Below are 17726 nucleotides of genomic sequence, written 5' to 3' on the forward strand. Positions count from 1 at the left end.
CTCTCTCCTTATTATTGCATTTTCGTTTTGAATTCAATCCACACACTTGTGTAAAGAGGGAATGTTTGGCATCGCACATGTACAATCCAACATCCAATTTATCTTCTGTATTCTATGGAATGGTCGGTTCTTTTTGTCATTGATTTTTTATCATTGATTTTTATTATTGATTACACAAAGGATCTTATGCCATGGTTTATGCATTTTTATTATTTTCTCTCTTTTATTTTTCATTTTTATGAAATGGAAAATAGCAAATGTAGCTGGATTTTCATATATTTTTTTTCTTTTTCGTTACCATCACAGCTGATGACTATACTGTTTGATTATGTAGCTGTGGTTACAACAGCCAAATCACTTGAAATGGATCACCTATTGAGCTAATGAAGTTACAGAAGGGTAGAATGTGTCACAGTTAATGGAAGCGTCCAACCATGACGTCACATGTGACATGTGATGATGTGACTGAAAGGAATATCACTGAAAGAACTAGGATATATGACGACCATCACTCAGATGGGGGAGAGGGTGGGCGGGAGTGGGGGTGGGGGGCTGGTACATTTCAAGAACTTAGAGGAATATATATCTGCTTAAATATGAAGAAGTTGTTTTTACTTAGTTTATTAAATATCAAATATTTGGAAGACAGACGGTTCTCCTTTTTCTGTTAACTAGTTTTTTTTTTCAATGATTTATACATTGTTTTAGTGATTACTATTCAAATGAAAGCATTTCAACACTTCTATAAAGACCTTAATATATCTCCATCCTCATCTAGGTATGGGGGGGGGGGGTGGGAAGTGGTGGAAGAATGAACGTTATCATTCATTTACAGACACGGCTAACGTGTAAAGATGGCGAATGTGCAATAAACGTGAACAATGCATATATCTTACAGCTCTGGTGGTACAATGTGAGGGGAATCTTCGCACATGCCCACATGGAAAACTCAACTGTAACTAATATCCTCTATCCTGGCAGTTTAGTATGTTCAGATTTGAAATATCGTTGCAAACGTTCCTAGATCATTCAATTATAACATCTATAATCACGTGACTGGGACTATTTTTTCAATAATACTGCCCTCATTTTGGAAAATAATCACAAACTGATTTTCCCTCCTTTGCGGGAAGTGGAAGGGGCGAAGAAGGGTGATCCACAGGTTTGGAAATTATTTAATAAACAAATAAACAAAGGGAAGGGGTTGGGGTAAAGATGCGGTGGCGCAAAACGCCGTTTTACACCACATTAAAAGTCGAACATATATTACGGCCTTTGATCGATTAACAGACTGTGTGTGTTTTTTTTCTACCCTTTTAACTCACGTGATGAATTCTATCATTCACAGTCACCTTGTAACTGAAAGGATTGGTCGATACTTTCTTTAATAAATTCCATTCACTGAAGCTTTTCACAATTTCGAAGCTAAATGAGGCGCTCGTGAATATATTAATTTTATTATAATAACAATAATGGTAAACAACTACAATGCCAGAAAGATATAGGAAGTAGAGTTCATGACATAACACGTTTAAAACTTCGTCAATAAAAACAAAAACTGATAGTGATATAAAATTGTTATTGTTTTGGTGAATTACTCGTCCAAATGGAATGATGTATCTAATACGCACGCGTGCCACACCCTTTGTACATAATCGTACTGTACAATAACACGCATGGTTATAATGTACGTAAGACAAACTTTCATCAGCTTCTCTAGCAAATTTTAGCATGTAGAGTAAATGAAGGCTTCACTTATTGACCTTGAGTGTGTCAGTTCCTAATATACGTTAAGTTGTATAGGCCTGTATAATCAATTTGGTTTTCTATGGCCGGTGAGATAATAGATTTTCAATGGCAGTCGTATTGTGGTTCTTAATTAAAATATATAGTACGGAAGGCTTTTCGTGCTGAAAAAAAGGGGTGGTGGTGGTGGTAGTGGTGGGGTTCGCAGTACAAAACCATACAAAACCATAGAAATACAAAAAGGTAGTAAATGAAGTTTAAAATGAATAAATCAGTAGGCTAACTATAACCAGGGAGTTGTTCCATAACAACTCCCTGCTATAATCGTGCGGTATAGTGCCGCAGTGTTGCAGTACTCGAACAGTACTCAAGTAGTAGTCCAGTATAATGTATCTTTTGTATGTACTCGGTTCTCGTCATTAATGTATACAGTACTCGGGGTTAAAGGAACTCGTACTCGTAAATTCAGTCCTCGTACTTTGGGGTCAAAATGTTCGTTCTCGGTCTTGAAATGAAAACACTATATCCATTATACTGGTGACTTTCACTGTCTGGTGGTTACGTTTAAACAGGGCCGGATCCAGGACTTTGCAAAGCCGGAAGGTGTGTGACCGTGGGTTGTTGAAGATGACTCCCCCATGTATATGGGAACTTGGGGGAGGGGGGTTAGGAAACACCCTCCCCACCAAAAATTGTTAATAACACATTTTATACGCGTTTGAAAGGGGGAGGTGTATGTATCCCCACATACCGCATCTGGACCCGCCCCTGTCGCGCGACCACTAAGAGATCTTACTTGAAACTGTATCTGTTACCTCAGGTGAAAAACATAAACAATAAACCATCGTTAAGTAGCTAATAATTCATTAACCCATTCGATTATAAAATAAACGGTGGTAGACACTTAGTCCTACTAACCGAACAGTAGTAGTGTTTAAATGATGCACGTTGGGCATACTAAAAGTTAATACTTTTCCTTCCTTAGTTTAATATAAGAATAGTGCGAAGAAGCCTATTACACTCTAAAAAAGATGGGTAATATTTTCTGGGCAAATGCTCGGTTGGGGAGTTCTTTAACAATATTGGGCAAAATCCCTGCTCTATGTGTTGACCAACTTATATTAAAACAGAATTGAGTAAACCGCTGTGCAAAGTGAATGAAATATACCCAACATTTGGTAAGCGTCCCGCCAAATCGAAAGTCACTGGTACTGACTGGGGCGACGCGCACATCTGCGACGAAAAAATGAACGTTTTGCCTATACATTTGTGTGTGTTTGCATGGACAAACACCGTACGTTACGTATCATCGCATAGCTCATACATACAGTGTAGATGACGAGTGTAGATGAAAATATAGAAGATTGGCAGGCCTATCGAAGAAATCCTACAAAAATGGGGGGTTGAAGAGCTGATAGACAAGTTACAAGGTAAGAATGTGCTATTGAAGAGCAGGCTAACAAAATTACAAACCTATATTATGTTGATATGAAAATGATGTAAATATTGGTATACAAAGAGATAGCGTCAGGTAAGGTCGAAAAGCATAATGAGTAACGTTACTCGATAGGTCAAACGTAACTTAACTAGTGTAGCCTAGGTCCAGATTAGGCCTAGCTTTTGGCTATATTGTTATACTACTACTAGTAGCTGCAACGATCGAATTGGAATTATATTGATGTTAATATTGACGAAAGACATTGGGACCTAACTTGACACCAGATAATCGTGCATGAAATTCATTAATGTACAAGTTCCAAGGGTACGTAGATAGTAGGAGTAGTGTACGTAGTACTTTTCTAGCCTACGTACTTAGCCTATGCTACTGGCCAACTAGCACAGGTTTAACGTTAGGCTATGCCAAATTTGCTCAATCGAATTTGTACAAATTAAGCTACCAAGCAAACCCTACCGTCTGACGTTAGGTCTAGTAACCTAGGGTTGTGCCCAGGAATTTTTAAATTTAGAATTAGCGAACTGGTTGTTATTCTAGTGACAGATTGGGGAAGGGTCAAAACGAGGGGAAATGTCAACTCGAGTCAAACTCAATGTGAGAGTAGGGGGATGGAAGTCAAATTAAATTTGCTCAGTATCAGATACCAGATTATGCTACTTTTGGAGCCCTTAAAACTGACGATGTCTTTGAATATTTACTTCAAACATAACCACTTAACGTAGTTTAAGCCTGTATTACCCTAGCCAATACATTGTAACTTAAAAAAAAATGGTAAGATTGAGAACAAATCCTGTAGGCCTAGGCTATGGGCATATGAATAGGGCCAAGTTAGTTTAGTGATCACTATATGTGCACCAGTTAACTGCTTACTTGCTTGAAGCTAGCAGCCATTAAGACTAAGAGCAGCCACTAACACTGTAACAGCATTCATCATTTCATCATTGATATTGAGCTATATATGCATCAGAGTACTGTCTGCGCTTGAACTTAGTGGCCGCTAGCTTCAATGAGGCAAATCACTTGCATATAATGACAAATGCAGTATTCAGATCCAGTAACTAACGGTACGTACAGTAGGTCACATGCAAAGCTCGCCAACGATAATAAGCTAAGCCTATGTAGGTTAACTATATATGAACTGATGCTTTAACGATGCAAACTACCACAATAATTTAGAACGTAAGATTGATTTAATACTATACACAACATTTTAAGTGTAGAATTTCTATCAGTAATTGAGTAATATAGGTTAGATATTTGAAGTTTTCCTTGCACCAGATGGATATAGTGAACAGCGTAATTGGCGATTTTTGATATAGTGCTGGGTGAAAATGTTCAGTGCTGGGCGGAGCCAACAGACTTAGGCACCGTACTTTATAGTGCAACTAAGTGTAATACAAGTTTACAATGTACAACACTGTAAGATGGGGCACTAATGGCAAAATATAAAGGGCATGATGGCGCAGCTTCTTTCAGCTGTGGGTTATGTCAAGCCATGCATCAGATATACCTTGATGGCAATGAATTTAATTGTTGTCACAATTGTGCATGGTTGTATTTATTAATGTTGCAACCACTGTCATAAAAGGGGGGGGGGGTTAGGGCACTGTTCAGTCAGTCGTAATAATGAATATATACAATATAAATTAATTTTAAGGGATGTTCCTGCAAATAAATTAAAGCTGCAAACTGTGACAAGTGTTATCACTGAGGATGCTTTGCAGGTTAGACCAGAAAAATAAATTGCCCAATACCACAAACAAATTAACATGTGCTAATAGTATATGGAACTTCCTTCAAAACTGACTTCAAAGTTAAAATTTGAAAGCAAAAGCTTCCAATAGGGCAGCATCCATCAAAATCCAGTCCTATTACAGTCAAATGATTATGACTCCCGAAGCTTTCAAACTCTGCTGCCAATGCTAAGTTGTGGTTCATTGTTTTTCTTCTTTTTTTTCTCAACAGAAAATGGAATTGATGTGACTGCATTCACCTTGTTGGATGAATTAAGTATAAAAGAATTGATTCCTAAAGTCGGACTGAGACTGACATTTTTAAAGGGTTGGCGAGAAGAGGTAAGCTCTAAAGATGTCATGCACCTGTTTCAAATGCCTTAGGACTATAGAAGGAGGCAACAAGAAACTTTTTTTCCACCTCAAGCATGTACATGGCATTGCCAATAAAAGCAGGGTGAAAGTTGTTTGCAGTCAAGGTAAATGTGTGCTAACATTTAATACATTATGTGGCTACAAAAGCTTGTAAAGACTATATCTCTATAACAATTATAATGGATTGATTACAACAGATGCCTTGTGGTGAGTAAAGTCTGCCTGTTTCTTGGGGTAGCTATAACAAGAATAGTAACAATGAGGCATGACTTAAATTATCCTTTCTCAGTTTTAGTAGGATAGATTTCTATCATCTTTTGCAGGATAGTGGTACTGTAGGTACATATTACATATTGAGTAACATCATCCAGATGAACACCTAAAGTTGTATATAACAGCATTAACAAGCCTATCCAGTTCATGCAGTCAGCATACAAGAGTAAGTGCAATAAGCCCGCACAAAGCAAAAACAATTACATAGAAGTTACTTTACAATTCATTTCTCAGCACCAGTAGCACCTGAAAATGAAGAAGAACTTGTTATGATGAATCAATGGCTTAAATAAAACAAGGAACCTGAAGACCAAGTTACTGTTTTCATGGGGAAAACAGCTTTCTACCGCCAAAAGAGAATAAAAGAAAGTCTGGGGAGTGTTAACACCACCATTGCTGAGTTTCCGTGATTGTTGGACCCAGGAATGGTAAAATTCTATTAAATACTTTGCTTTTTTTTTTAATGATTAATATGATTGCACCTGACACTCATTCCAGCCAAGTTAGGCATTTTCATATATTTTTTTATCTTTAAAGACAGCTGGCTATAGACAAATTTGATTTGTTTTTGTAAGGCTTAAATGAAAATTGTGTATGTAAAATCTGCAGGTAATCTATGTTCTTACACATTGAGGGGGAATAGTAAAGCAGAATGCCAAACAGTGTTCACTGATAGTTTGTTCTCATGAAACCATCGTTACCCTGGGTTACTTTATGTATGTTGTTTGGCTGTAAAAGGTCTGAAATAATTATCATTAGTTATCATTTAATCCACAAATAATTGGGTTCCACAGTAACTATTTTCTAAGCTTTTTAATGTGTGAGTCTTTCCATGTATAGCATGCAGCTGTTCCCAAAAAGAGTCATGTTCCACTGGTGACTTAAAAAAACTATTTCATTTTCATTTTAGATTGAGCAAGACTTTGCATTGCTGTATCCATCAAGATCAAACAAACTCTATCAAAGATTGGAGAAGGTGGCAAGAAAAGTTATTTTATACAGCCAACAGCTAAATTGGAGGGAGGTCCTAGGTATGCAGAATACAAAAATTGATGACCTCACAAAGGGTAAGCCTAAATATACAAAACAAACAGACATATGTTGACTTGTTGGTCCATCAAATTAGATTCTCATGAGCTGTAGGTACATGAATGGTGATATTGACAGTAAAGTATGCTCACTGCTTTGTACTTAAAATACGGTTCCTGCAATTAATAGTATGCTGCCTCTCATTGGTGATTGCTGTTCAAAAATCAAGGAATAGAGCCTTTTAATTGTTGGACAATTGGAAAAACCTTTTAAATGGTTAATAATGAAGTCTAACATTGGGTTAAGTTTTAGGGGGACTCCAAGTCTGTGGTACTCTCACATCGGCAAGGCAATATTTCCATCTTTACATCAATCAGGCAATGTAAATGGCACATGCATGTCAGTGACAACCTTTTATCAGACTGTGTCTCTGTGAATCTGTCCATGCACATGCACCATTGTGTGTTGATATATGATCATATCTTGTGAGGTTGTTATCCTTAATTTATTCTTGTTAATAGAAATAGGTCACCAGCCAGAGGTCAAAATCTGCAAAGTGCCTCTTCTAGAGACTATACAAAAATGTTCACGTAATGAATATTTGGAAACTTGGTTGTTTAACGTTACCAAGGGTTAGAATGTATACTGCTTCTCTCATTACTACAATGAAAGTTAAACAATGAAAGTGATTCTCATAAACAGAAAGTTTTTTCATGAAGATGACAAGAGTCATTTAAGAAATTTTAAAGGGTGCCTAAATATTATATTTTGTATTCTGCAGAAATTTAACTAGCCAGTTTTAAGGGGTGAATACTTAACTGTTTTTATCTTCACAGAAGAAACAAAGAATCTGGCCTTTTCCCTGTTAGCTATCATATTCAGAAGTGGAAGGAGTGGAAAGGGTAGAAAGGGTCACAACTCAAATGATTCAGTAAACTGCTTCATTGATGTGCAACCAGTAAGTTTTTCTACATCCCCATTTGAATGCAGGTTTGAAATAGTGACTCAAATAACTCAGACTGGGAAGCTCAGATCTCATATTTGATGTGTATATCAACCATATTCAGTGAAAGAAGTCTATCTCTCTTTTTTTTTTTTTGGGGGGGGGGGGGTCAGACGTTATTTGAGGTCACTGGGTAAAACTTTTGAAAGTTTTCTTGACAGCTCCAGTAAAATGGGGAGCTTAGAGGGATCTCAAAATTGTTGAAGACTGCTCATTTATATTTACATTTATATTTTATATATATATGTATATGTGTATATACATATATATATATATATATATATTCATAGCTACATGGTTTTTTACATTTGTGTCATTTCATGAAATTGTGGATAACTACACTTCTTAAAATATTGCATTTTTCTTTCTTTTCATAGGAAGTGTTTGACATAGACCAATATGTAAAGACCCTCAAAGCAACAGAAACCCCACAGCTATTTGTTATGTGCAGGGGAAGTCGGATAACTCCATCACAAACTTATATCATCATAGAAGGGAACGCACTACCTCAGCAGTCACTCATGAAAGCTATTGACGTATGCTTTAAGGCCATGTACATATTTGACATTGAATATCAACCAATGTGTAAGATTGCATGGCAGTTTTTGCAGGTTGTGATCTATGACTTCACTGAGGCAAGCATCACAAGTTCCATTCGAAATCTGCGTGCATTCATCGCATCAGATTCAAAGTAGTTCTTTATTCCTAACTATTCATTGTATTTATATCATACATTACATCTTGATAGAACAAATTTAAAGTGTAAATACTGTGTAAAATTACAGATGATTTTTCTTAACTTCCATTGTTCTATTACTTAGCTTTCATGGCTTGGCGTTCAAGGAATTTGGTGAAGTACAGTATCAGTTAACTTGGTTTCATCATTCATGGTTAAGTGTTTGCCATGTTATTTCATACTGAATCAGCCAAAAATAATTTGTTTTAATAGATTATATTCATTAACACCATCACAGTAATGTCTTACAAAATCAGTTAATATTTCGGAAAACCTGTGCATAGAGTACTAACATGACATGATGGTGATGGAAATCAGCTTTTTGTCATCTTTTAAAGCTTATCTAGACTTGTGCCAATGAGTGGACGAGAGTAGCATGCTACAATAGCAATGGGTGAACGAGAGAAGTATGCTACAATAGCAATGAGTGGACGAGAGTAGCATGCTACAGTAGCAATGGGTGGATGAGAGTAGCATGCTACAATAGCAGTGGGTGGAAGAGATTAGCATGCTACAATAGCAATGGGTAGACGAAAATAGCATGCTACAGTAGCAATGGGTGGATGAGAGTAGCATGCTACAATATTGCAGTGGGTGGAAGAGATTAGCATGCTACAATAGCAATGGGTAGACGAAAATAGCATGCTACAGTAGCAATGGGTGGAAGAGAGTAGCATGTTACAATAGCAATGGGTAGACGAAAATAGCATGCTACAGTAGCAATGGGTGGATGAGAGTAGCATGCTACAATAGCAATGGGTGGATGAGAGTAGCATGCTACAATAGCAATGGGTGGATGAGAGTAGCATGCTACAATAGCAATGGGTTGACGTGAGTAGCATGCTACAATAGCAATGGGTGGATGAGAGTAGTATGCTACAATAGCAATGGGTGGATGAGAGTAGCATGCTACAATAGCAATGGGTGGATGAGAGTAGCATGCTACAATAGCAATGGGTGGATGAGAGTAGCATGCTACAATAGCAATGGGTTGACGTGAGTAGCATGCTACAATAGCAATGGGTGGATGACAGTTACATGTTACTATGACAATTGATTGACAGTAGTAGCATGCTACAATAGCAGTGGGATGTGATAAGTGTATTTTTTCTTTATGATTTCATCTGTTTTATCTGCTTTAAATTTGTTTTGATATGCTGCTTCAAGAAAGTAGATGTTCAATAAATCATTCTACAATACACTGTGTTGTTAGATCTGTCTTTTTGGTTTGGTGTATGCTGTACTTGTTCACAATCATCCAACCTTCCATGTTCATCCCACCTATTTTAAGTTATATCATTCAACATTTTTGTGTATAGTCAGTAAAAAACGGTGAAATAGTGAAATACCTGTATTGATCATTATGAATATATTGATTAACTATCCATTACCCAATAAAGGGAGAAAAACTGCTTAAATAATGTCGAAATATCGACCAATAAATAGCCCTATGTTGCCCAGTTAGTAGTAAAGGATACCCAACCATATGATATGCGTATTCAACATTTCGCCAACAAATGATAAACATTGCCCAACAGGCCAGTTGGGTAATTTCTTAATTACTATTTATGGGTAAAATAATATGCCCAACTATGAGTAAAAACATTACCCAGCGGCAATTGGGCAAAAAATGCTCAACAGTTGGTTGGATACATACTTCCCCAGCGTTGGTTAAAAATTGGGCAAAAAAATTGACCAACTTTTTTAGAGTGTATAGTTGCTAAAAATGTACAATTTCTGAAAGAAAATCAAATATATTTCAAGGTCTTGTTGCATCCTTAGGATGAGTTTAACTGATAGTCAAACAAAATATTTGAACCCAAAACACATATTACTTTGTAGGACAGTTAAATCAAAGGGTGGCTTGTGATGTCATCTACTAATCATGTCATGTGTAGCGGCTTTAGCCTACTGTGTATTCCCTTTATGAACGTTGTCCTTGAGATGATAATTCATTTCAAATGCTTACTTGCAGTGCATATAGGCTATATATACTTTCATGAAAATGTACATCTAGCGAGACAATGGATATATTCTTACAAATATTGTAAGTTATTAAAAGGAAACTTAACACCCACTAACTCTCATTAATATTTGTAAAAAAAAAACACATATTTCGAAACTTCCTGAGTGGTAATGATATGCTCTTTCACTGCTAATTAATGCATACAAAATAAACATTGTTTTAAACTTAATCGCCTAAGCTGTCTGCACTTAATTCTAGTATGCTACCAGTCTTTGTATGACGACACCAATAATATCCTTCCGGAATGAGCATATATAGTTGAGCAGACGACACCTCAAAGCTGATAGAGCTATCATTGTAACCAACAACAACTGCTTTCAATCGTGATCTTTAAACTTTGGCGCCAAAGTAATTTGGCATGAAGAAAAATCAATTTTTCAGTAGCCACGCGTTGACGACTCTGTAGTTAGGTTTCTATTTTATTTGAGTAGCGGGGTAAGATATTTTAGTTGCGTATAATTACAAGCACATTTTTTCTTATCTAATTCTTTATACATGTGTAGCTGTTTTGTGTTACTGTGTATATTAGGATAAGATGTACAGAGAGTAGTCGATAATCATTTCGAATGGGTGTAATGTAAATTATTGACGCATGCATTCCTAGCCTTGAATATATAGGCATGAAGGGGTCGCAAAGAAAGTAATACCATATGCCCTAATAACTCGTTTACATAGAGATAGCGAAGAGCCTTGAACGTCACGTGGGCGCGTTTGCCTCTGCAGTGTGATAGACCTGTGTGGGAGGGGATTCAGGCGGTACGTGGCTTAGCTGAACAACGGCCCGGTTTGTATCCGCAATGCGCCAATTTAATTATCAGCTTTGAAAGTGATATGGTGCTTATAATAAAAAGAAAGGGTTATATTTTAATCTATAGGCCAATATACAGTCTATATATCAGTTTGAAGTTTCAGATCCATCTGTTTTGAAGAGTTGACGACAAATCTTGGATAATTCATTCTTGTGACTTATTATATTTCCACATTCTCGCAGAAATAGTAAGTCACTGTGTAAATGATAACAGTCCGCATGTCCGTCAACAAAGTTATCTACCCCCATTCTTGATGGGAAGGGGTTTCCCTTCGGTGAGGGACAAAAGCTAATAATGTCGTGGGCAACTTCTCTTCGGCTCTTATTGTTTTGGTGTCTCCACTTCCCGTCACGTGCTAACTATCGTTTCACGGACACGTGTCTCAGTGATCAGAGCAGATAACTCCCCGCGGGCCCGATAGATAGATAGATAGCCTAGATAACGGAGCTCGAGAGAGAACGGTGAGTGGAGGTGGAGACAGAGAGATACGGTGGAGAAAACAGATGCAATTTAAAGGTCTACGGACACCTATGAACAACATATTGTCCTTATCACTCTAATAAGCATTATCAATCATGAACATAGCTGCAACTCCCATCAAAATCCATCAAAGATTGACCATTTTACTAGTCTTTTCTTAATTCTAGTTAAGTTATGAATAAACATTAACTAATTATGCACATTGACGATGGAAAGGGAGAGACCGCCAAATTTTCTGTTATGTTATTCCTTTTATTTTACAGCCTTCGTTTCCAGGAAACTGAATACAGGTTTGTGGCCTATGGCGATTTTTGGAAAATATTTTTTATTGTCTTCTCTGAAAGAGGAACATCACATTATTATAATGATATATGTGGGCAATTAATTAGGGGTTAACTTATTAAGGCCTACAATAATACAATTTGATGAGCGCAACACTCCCAGCGGTTTGCACATATTTTAATGAGTTCCTCATATTTATAATAACTTCAATGTGTATATCTTGGAAACGTAAAGAGCTTTCGAATGATGAGATTATCCCACACAACCAATGCACTGAATATGGGGCAAACTGGCTCGGTGTCCGCAGTTGAGAAAGAATACTAACAACAAACATATAGGCCTATATATGTCTATACGCGTCGAGGCCATTTATCATGGAATGGCTGCACCTAGAGTTTATATAATTGCGTAACAGTGCGCAATAGTGCATGAGAAAATAGGAATGATCGAAAGTTTAGGCGGTGAAAAACGCGAGAGGGAGGGTGCATAAAACGTTATTTAAAAGCTTCATCTTTTGTTTTGATAATGTTATTTGTGGTGTAATAAATATGTCACGAAAACGTTTTCAGGCTATTATTAACATTAATATTAATTATATGGCTTTCAGGCTATTATTATTAACATTAATATAACATTAATATCTCATAAAAACGTCATTCCGACGTTTTTTCATACCACATTTAACGTTATAAAACATATTTTAGAGGCTCTTTTAAAAATGTTATGATAACGGTTTGTGTTTGCATATGACAGCCGGGCCGAGGGTGGTACAAGAATGTAAGTGTAGGCCTATAGCCTATACTTTTTCCCATCAGTGCAAATCGGCAGTTATAGTGTCGCGATGATGAAATGCCATATCGGTTTTCAGATGAATTTAGGAAGGATTGTTTAGACTGTATTGGAATTGATGGTAAATACCGTAGAGGAATTAGGGATGAACTGAAGGCTATAGTCTTGTTCTCTGCTTTTGCAGGGAGAGACACGGTTGTGGATTTCAACATTGACGCGCTTAACATAGGCTATGTTTATAAGATTCGGGTAAGGAAGAGAGAAACGAAAATATTTCTGTAACAATATAATGGAAGTGTAGTTTACGTCAAGTAAAGCAATATATTTCAAGGCGGCTAAATTATACACTGTCACAGTTTATCTGCTGCCAACACCATGGTGTAAGCTTTCATGCAGTGTGTTATTTTATCTGGGTAATAAGAAAAAATATTTTCTTTAGGCGAACTAGGCTAAAAGTTGCTTTTAACGATCTCCACATGTCGAACGATTCAATGTTATCGCTTGAATGGGTTATTAACATGCAATTGGTGTTGAATAATCATTTGGAAAGTGTACCGTAATCAATAGCATTCATGAGTTATGCAAGAAATCGAAGAAAATAATATAATTATACAATTTCAAAATGAACTTTAGGGAGCTTTTGTAACATTTCGGTGTTCGATTGGTTAGATTAAAACGCTTTCTCGGTTTAAATTTAACCATAAGTGTGATAGTAAATGAAATGCGGAAGTAAAATTTACCTTTTGTTTGATGGATAAACATTTGAAGTCGCTCGACTCGTGTGTGTATTGTAGCCTTACAGTACGTACACACGTACAATACGCGTTCAACATTGCCTTACTACTTCATCACAGTTACATATGCGTTGATCGTAATCAACGTTGATGAACATACCAGGCACTATGGTAAGGTCCTTGGTGTCAGTTTACGGAACTTTTTGTTGTTGAACTTTTGCATGCCAGAGAGTATTGTTTCTACATACCAGTTCGTAAATGGAGAGTCAGTGAATGATTTGTTTTTTTAAGTTTCAGTTGAATGTGAAAAATACACACGGAACAATATCATCCAACCACCTTGCCATCGATTACCAACAGACACACATATCGTTTGGGATTGCATTCTTGAAGGAGTACATATGGTGTTGATTTGGCCGGTGCAGGAATAGGCTACCTTTCATGGTGTAACGTTTTAGGCAATTGTGGTGTTGGAAATCATGACAAGTAAGTGGAGAGTTTTCTGGTTAAAACGTATATGACAGGTCTCACGAGAAAGGATGGTAATACGTGTCTTGATCTTCAGGGGAATTTGCCCGAGTAATTCGAGGGAGGTTTACCTAGGCCTAGGACTCTGAGTAGCCTATGTCAATTTAGGCTTACTCGCACTTAATCTAGGCGAGGCGTACCTATGCCTAGTACTACTACTAGGTAGGTCATACTAAGCCTAGCGACAGTTGAGCTAGTATAAGCTACGATTTTAATCACCGAACACAATTGAAACGTTAGGTGTATGTCTTTTATGTAGCCCTGTTCAGATAAATGTTGGGTTTCTAGTAGAATCTAACTAAAAGTAACTGCTGATTATGTTTTTAAATGTGGCAACCATGGACACCACTGTTTTGAATGCAGGGCTCACAATGGTGCATCCCTTAGGTGGGTTAGTGAGAATGAATTTGCAGATGACCAGTGCATTAGGGCAAATCTGTACTTTTTGGAAGGATGGTAGGAGGGAAGGGAAGGTTGCACACTTTTGGGTAATAAAAACTGGTGCAAGTGTTTCAAGAGTTAGCAAGTCTGGTGAGAATAGTGGATGCACTTTTCTTCCTTTGTTTTGGTACTTGTTATGCATTGTTTATATATGTTGCTTTATAGTATTCTGGGCCTGGATGGACACTTGAAAACTAATTAGCATATCAATGTATGCTTATAGTGAAGACCTTCAGTATCTAGATCTGGTGTCCATCAGGACTCTTTCAAACAGGGATAGGTAAATCCTTCATAAGTTTTGCATATTATGAATAAAGTACTCCTAATTCACTACAAGTTGAAGGGTCAGTAGATCATTTTCTTGTACATAGGGGAAAATGATACTGACCCCAGTCTAGATAAATTAATAATACCATCAATACTAAGTCATGTGAGAAAACTAAGTTACAGTTGTTGTTGTTTTGCATCCCAATTTTGAAGGAGAAAATTAGATGAATATATTTTCTGAAGAAAGACATAATGCATAGTGCATTGTGCACCTATGAAAAACCTGTTAGCTTCTACAGTAGCTCACGTTTGGTACAAACCATGTGAACTTCAAACGTTTTTACCTCGAAAACTATGTTTAGGAATTTCAAATTTCAGCTGGATGCATAGAATACCGTATTTCTCTTTCATCAGGTATAATAAGGACTTGTTAGTTTCTGTGGCTGTTTTGCACCCCTTGGAAGGTCATAAGTCATGACATCAAACTTCTGAGCCAATGAAAATGTCTGCACAAGCCATTGGTCAACTAAACTTGTGTCACAAATAGTTCTGCTAAAATTATTCAACTTGAACAATCTTGTTTTGCGATGTGACAATCACTTCCCAGCATTGGAAAACCTTCTAGGCTACTGTACTGTAGCTAGATATGTGAAGTACTGCTATTTATCACATCAAGGTTAATGATAATAAAACACTTTGTTACAGTTCATAACTCCATTATGACATTTTAAGATTCCAGCTCTAAATGCAAGCTCTTTTGATGTGTCCACAGAATGTTAGCTTGTTAAAGTTGTTCATTTTGGTTTAGGACCCTCACAATTTATCTAGACTATATTTATAGTGAACCTGCATAGAGGATCAGGGTGTTGAATCTGGACAAGAAAACAGGTTGCATACATGTCTTGCAAAATCACGTGTGTTATGATATTGGCACCTCAATCTTGCTCGTTTGAATTTTTAACTTTAAAAAAGTATGCAAAGCACTCTCTACGTAAAGTATCCTCATCTAGAGTGCATGGACAATGAATGGATAACAGGAAATCAAGTGCGTGTTTTATTGTGCATGCTACTTCGTACAATGTGGAGTGCTTGCTTGCTTGATCTTAAAACATACTCTATGTCTGCCCTCGGGGCTAATCGAAATTAACGTTAGTAAATTAGTTAAGATATCTTGGAAGGAAGTTATTTATTGGTATTATATCATGTAGGAAAAGTTACTGATTGATCGAGCGCTCTCAGCTGTTCCACATCTTCTCAGCTTTAATTGCTTGATGACTTTGTAATTTGGTACCAAAGGCTTTTATCCTGTGATTAATAGCCATTGGGATGTTTGTGACTGTGTTTGTACTGTTTGATGATGCTCTTGCTAATTGTTATGCACTTTGAACACTCTCACAAAGGGTACAGTAAAAGTTCATGTCTCACCACAATTTATTGGAAATTCCATTCATAGTATTGTAACTATGCTCTGTGTAAAATCTTTGTTCAGATTTAGAAAAAGCTTTATTTATATACTTATTTTTCGGTTGAATACCCTTCCAGTTAAAATAGTCAATGCAGAAGTGGGTACTGCATGGAATTGATCTTGTGAGCCACCGTGAAATTTTATTTGTATACAGTACTGTACATATAATCCACAGCCAGCAACTGCAGTTAATGATTCTGGAAATATTCAGTATATTGGGAAATAAAACCTTACAAAGTTTATACTGTATATTCTCCATTGAGAATGTTAAAATATCTTCTCAGTGTGTACCAACTCCCCAAGTTCTACCCCCATATTTTATGGGTACAGTATTTGATTCCTTGCTGGAGCCAGAAGGAATCTATGCAATGGTAATAGCATGTGTGTGTGTGTGTGTGTGTGTGGATTGTGTGTGTGAACGAGTCCAAAATAAAATACATCTTGAGTAATCTTCAACTATACATAATATAGTCATTCAGGACACAAAATTTGCTTTAAATAGTTGATACATTTTTGGGGGTGCTTAAACCCACTCAAGGGCCCTTATCAGTTTTCACACTCTGAACTTCCAGGGGTCAATGTGGTAATCTCAAGTGGTCTCAAAATTGACTCAAGGGAGTTTGAAATTGTCTCAAAATTAGCCTTATCCTCTGTGATTAATGCTAGATAACTCTAGCTTTGGCAGGAAGTGTGCTAACACAGGGAATCACCCCCACCCCAAACAAAGATGATTTAACATTTGAACTGGAACTACAGTACATCATGCTAACACTGGGACATCTCCCCCACTGTACAAAGATGATGTAACATTTTAATTGGAATTATAGTATGTGCATACTAACACATGTACTCCTCCCCCACCCCCCCACCCTCCACTGTGCAAAGATGATTTATCATTTTAATCAGAATTATAGTACAGCATGCTAACACAGGGACTCGTCCCCCCCCCCCCACTGTACAAAGATGATGTAACATTTTAATTGTAATTATATTATAACATATATATGCTAACACTGGGACCTCCCCCCCCCCTCCCCACTGTACAAAGATGATGAAACATTTTAATTGGAATGATAGTACAGCATGCTAAGCTCTTGAGTGTCACGCTCTTGTTAGTAATTACAGAACATCCCTTTCATCTATCATTATATTGCAGCTGGGAGTACAGTAAGTGAGACCTTTCACTTACATTGTCTCTAGAAATGCTAAGGAGTATTAGAATTCAACAATGAGGTATCATTTTCGTTTTTTACTGTAATTGAAGGAATATTATTTGTATATGTATTGTAAGTACCACAGTATGTAAAAGTATTATGCAAAGATGAGAAAAGGTAGGTCATTGTTTGTGAATATTAGTATTACTGTACATACCTTAATTCCTAGCCTAGCTTACTTCATGTAGGAATGGAGGTTGAAGTTGTTTTTGTTTTAATAGTATTAACTGTTGTGGCTATGTATAATATTAGTAACTTGCTAATCTTGCTAACAGCTTTTTTAAAATTCATAGTTGTTACACTGTAATTGAGCTAAAAATCATTTGTCAAGACACTTTCA

At 36.8% G+C, this 17726-nt stretch overlaps 2 protein-coding genes across 5 annotated transcripts in view; both read left to right on the forward strand.

Moving 5' to 3' along the window:
• Positions 1–2771: 2771 nt before the first annotated feature.
• On the forward strand, positions 2772–9550 carry LOC139979158 (uncharacterized). Of its 4 annotated transcripts, none has more exons than XM_071989867.1 (6): positions 2772–3176; positions 5168–5414; positions 5818–6011; positions 6494–6650; positions 7449–7570; positions 7993–9550. In XM_071989867.1, exons 3-6 carry the CDS (start codon positions 6009–6011, stop codon positions 8308–8310), a joined length of 600 nt encoding a protein of 199 aa, XP_071845968.1. In that variant the 5' UTR covers positions 2772–3176; positions 5168–5414; positions 5818–6008; the 3' UTR covers positions 8311–9550. The 4 variants fall into 4 exon arrangements, with proteins under 4 accessions (XP_071845968.1, XP_071845967.1, XP_071845970.1 ...); XM_071989866.1 differs by having other exon boundaries at positions 5168–5277; XM_071989869.1 differs by lacking the exon at positions 2772–3176 and adding an exon at positions 3186–4381 and having other exon boundaries at positions 5168–5277.
• A 4037-nt stretch (positions 9551–13587) lies between these two features.
• LOC139979159 (tumor necrosis factor alpha-induced protein 8-like protein 2) overlaps positions 13588–17726 on the forward strand; it is a 63603-nt gene continuing 59464 nt past the window's right edge. Inside the window, exon 1 of the mRNA XM_071989873.1 lies at positions 13588–13957. Within this exon, the coding sequence (XP_071845974.1) occupies positions 13951–13957 (7 nt within the window). The 5' untranslated portion in view covers positions 13588–13950. The remainder of the gene's footprint in view (positions 13958–17726) is intronic.

Source organism: Apostichopus japonicus, chromosome 13, assembly GCF_037975245.1.
Source record: "Apostichopus japonicus isolate 1M-3 chromosome 13, ASM3797524v1, whole genome shotgun sequence".
In the NCBI taxonomy this organism is placed as follows: Eukaryota; Metazoa; Echinodermata; class Holothuroidea; order Aspidochirotida; family Stichopodidae; genus Apostichopus; species Apostichopus japonicus.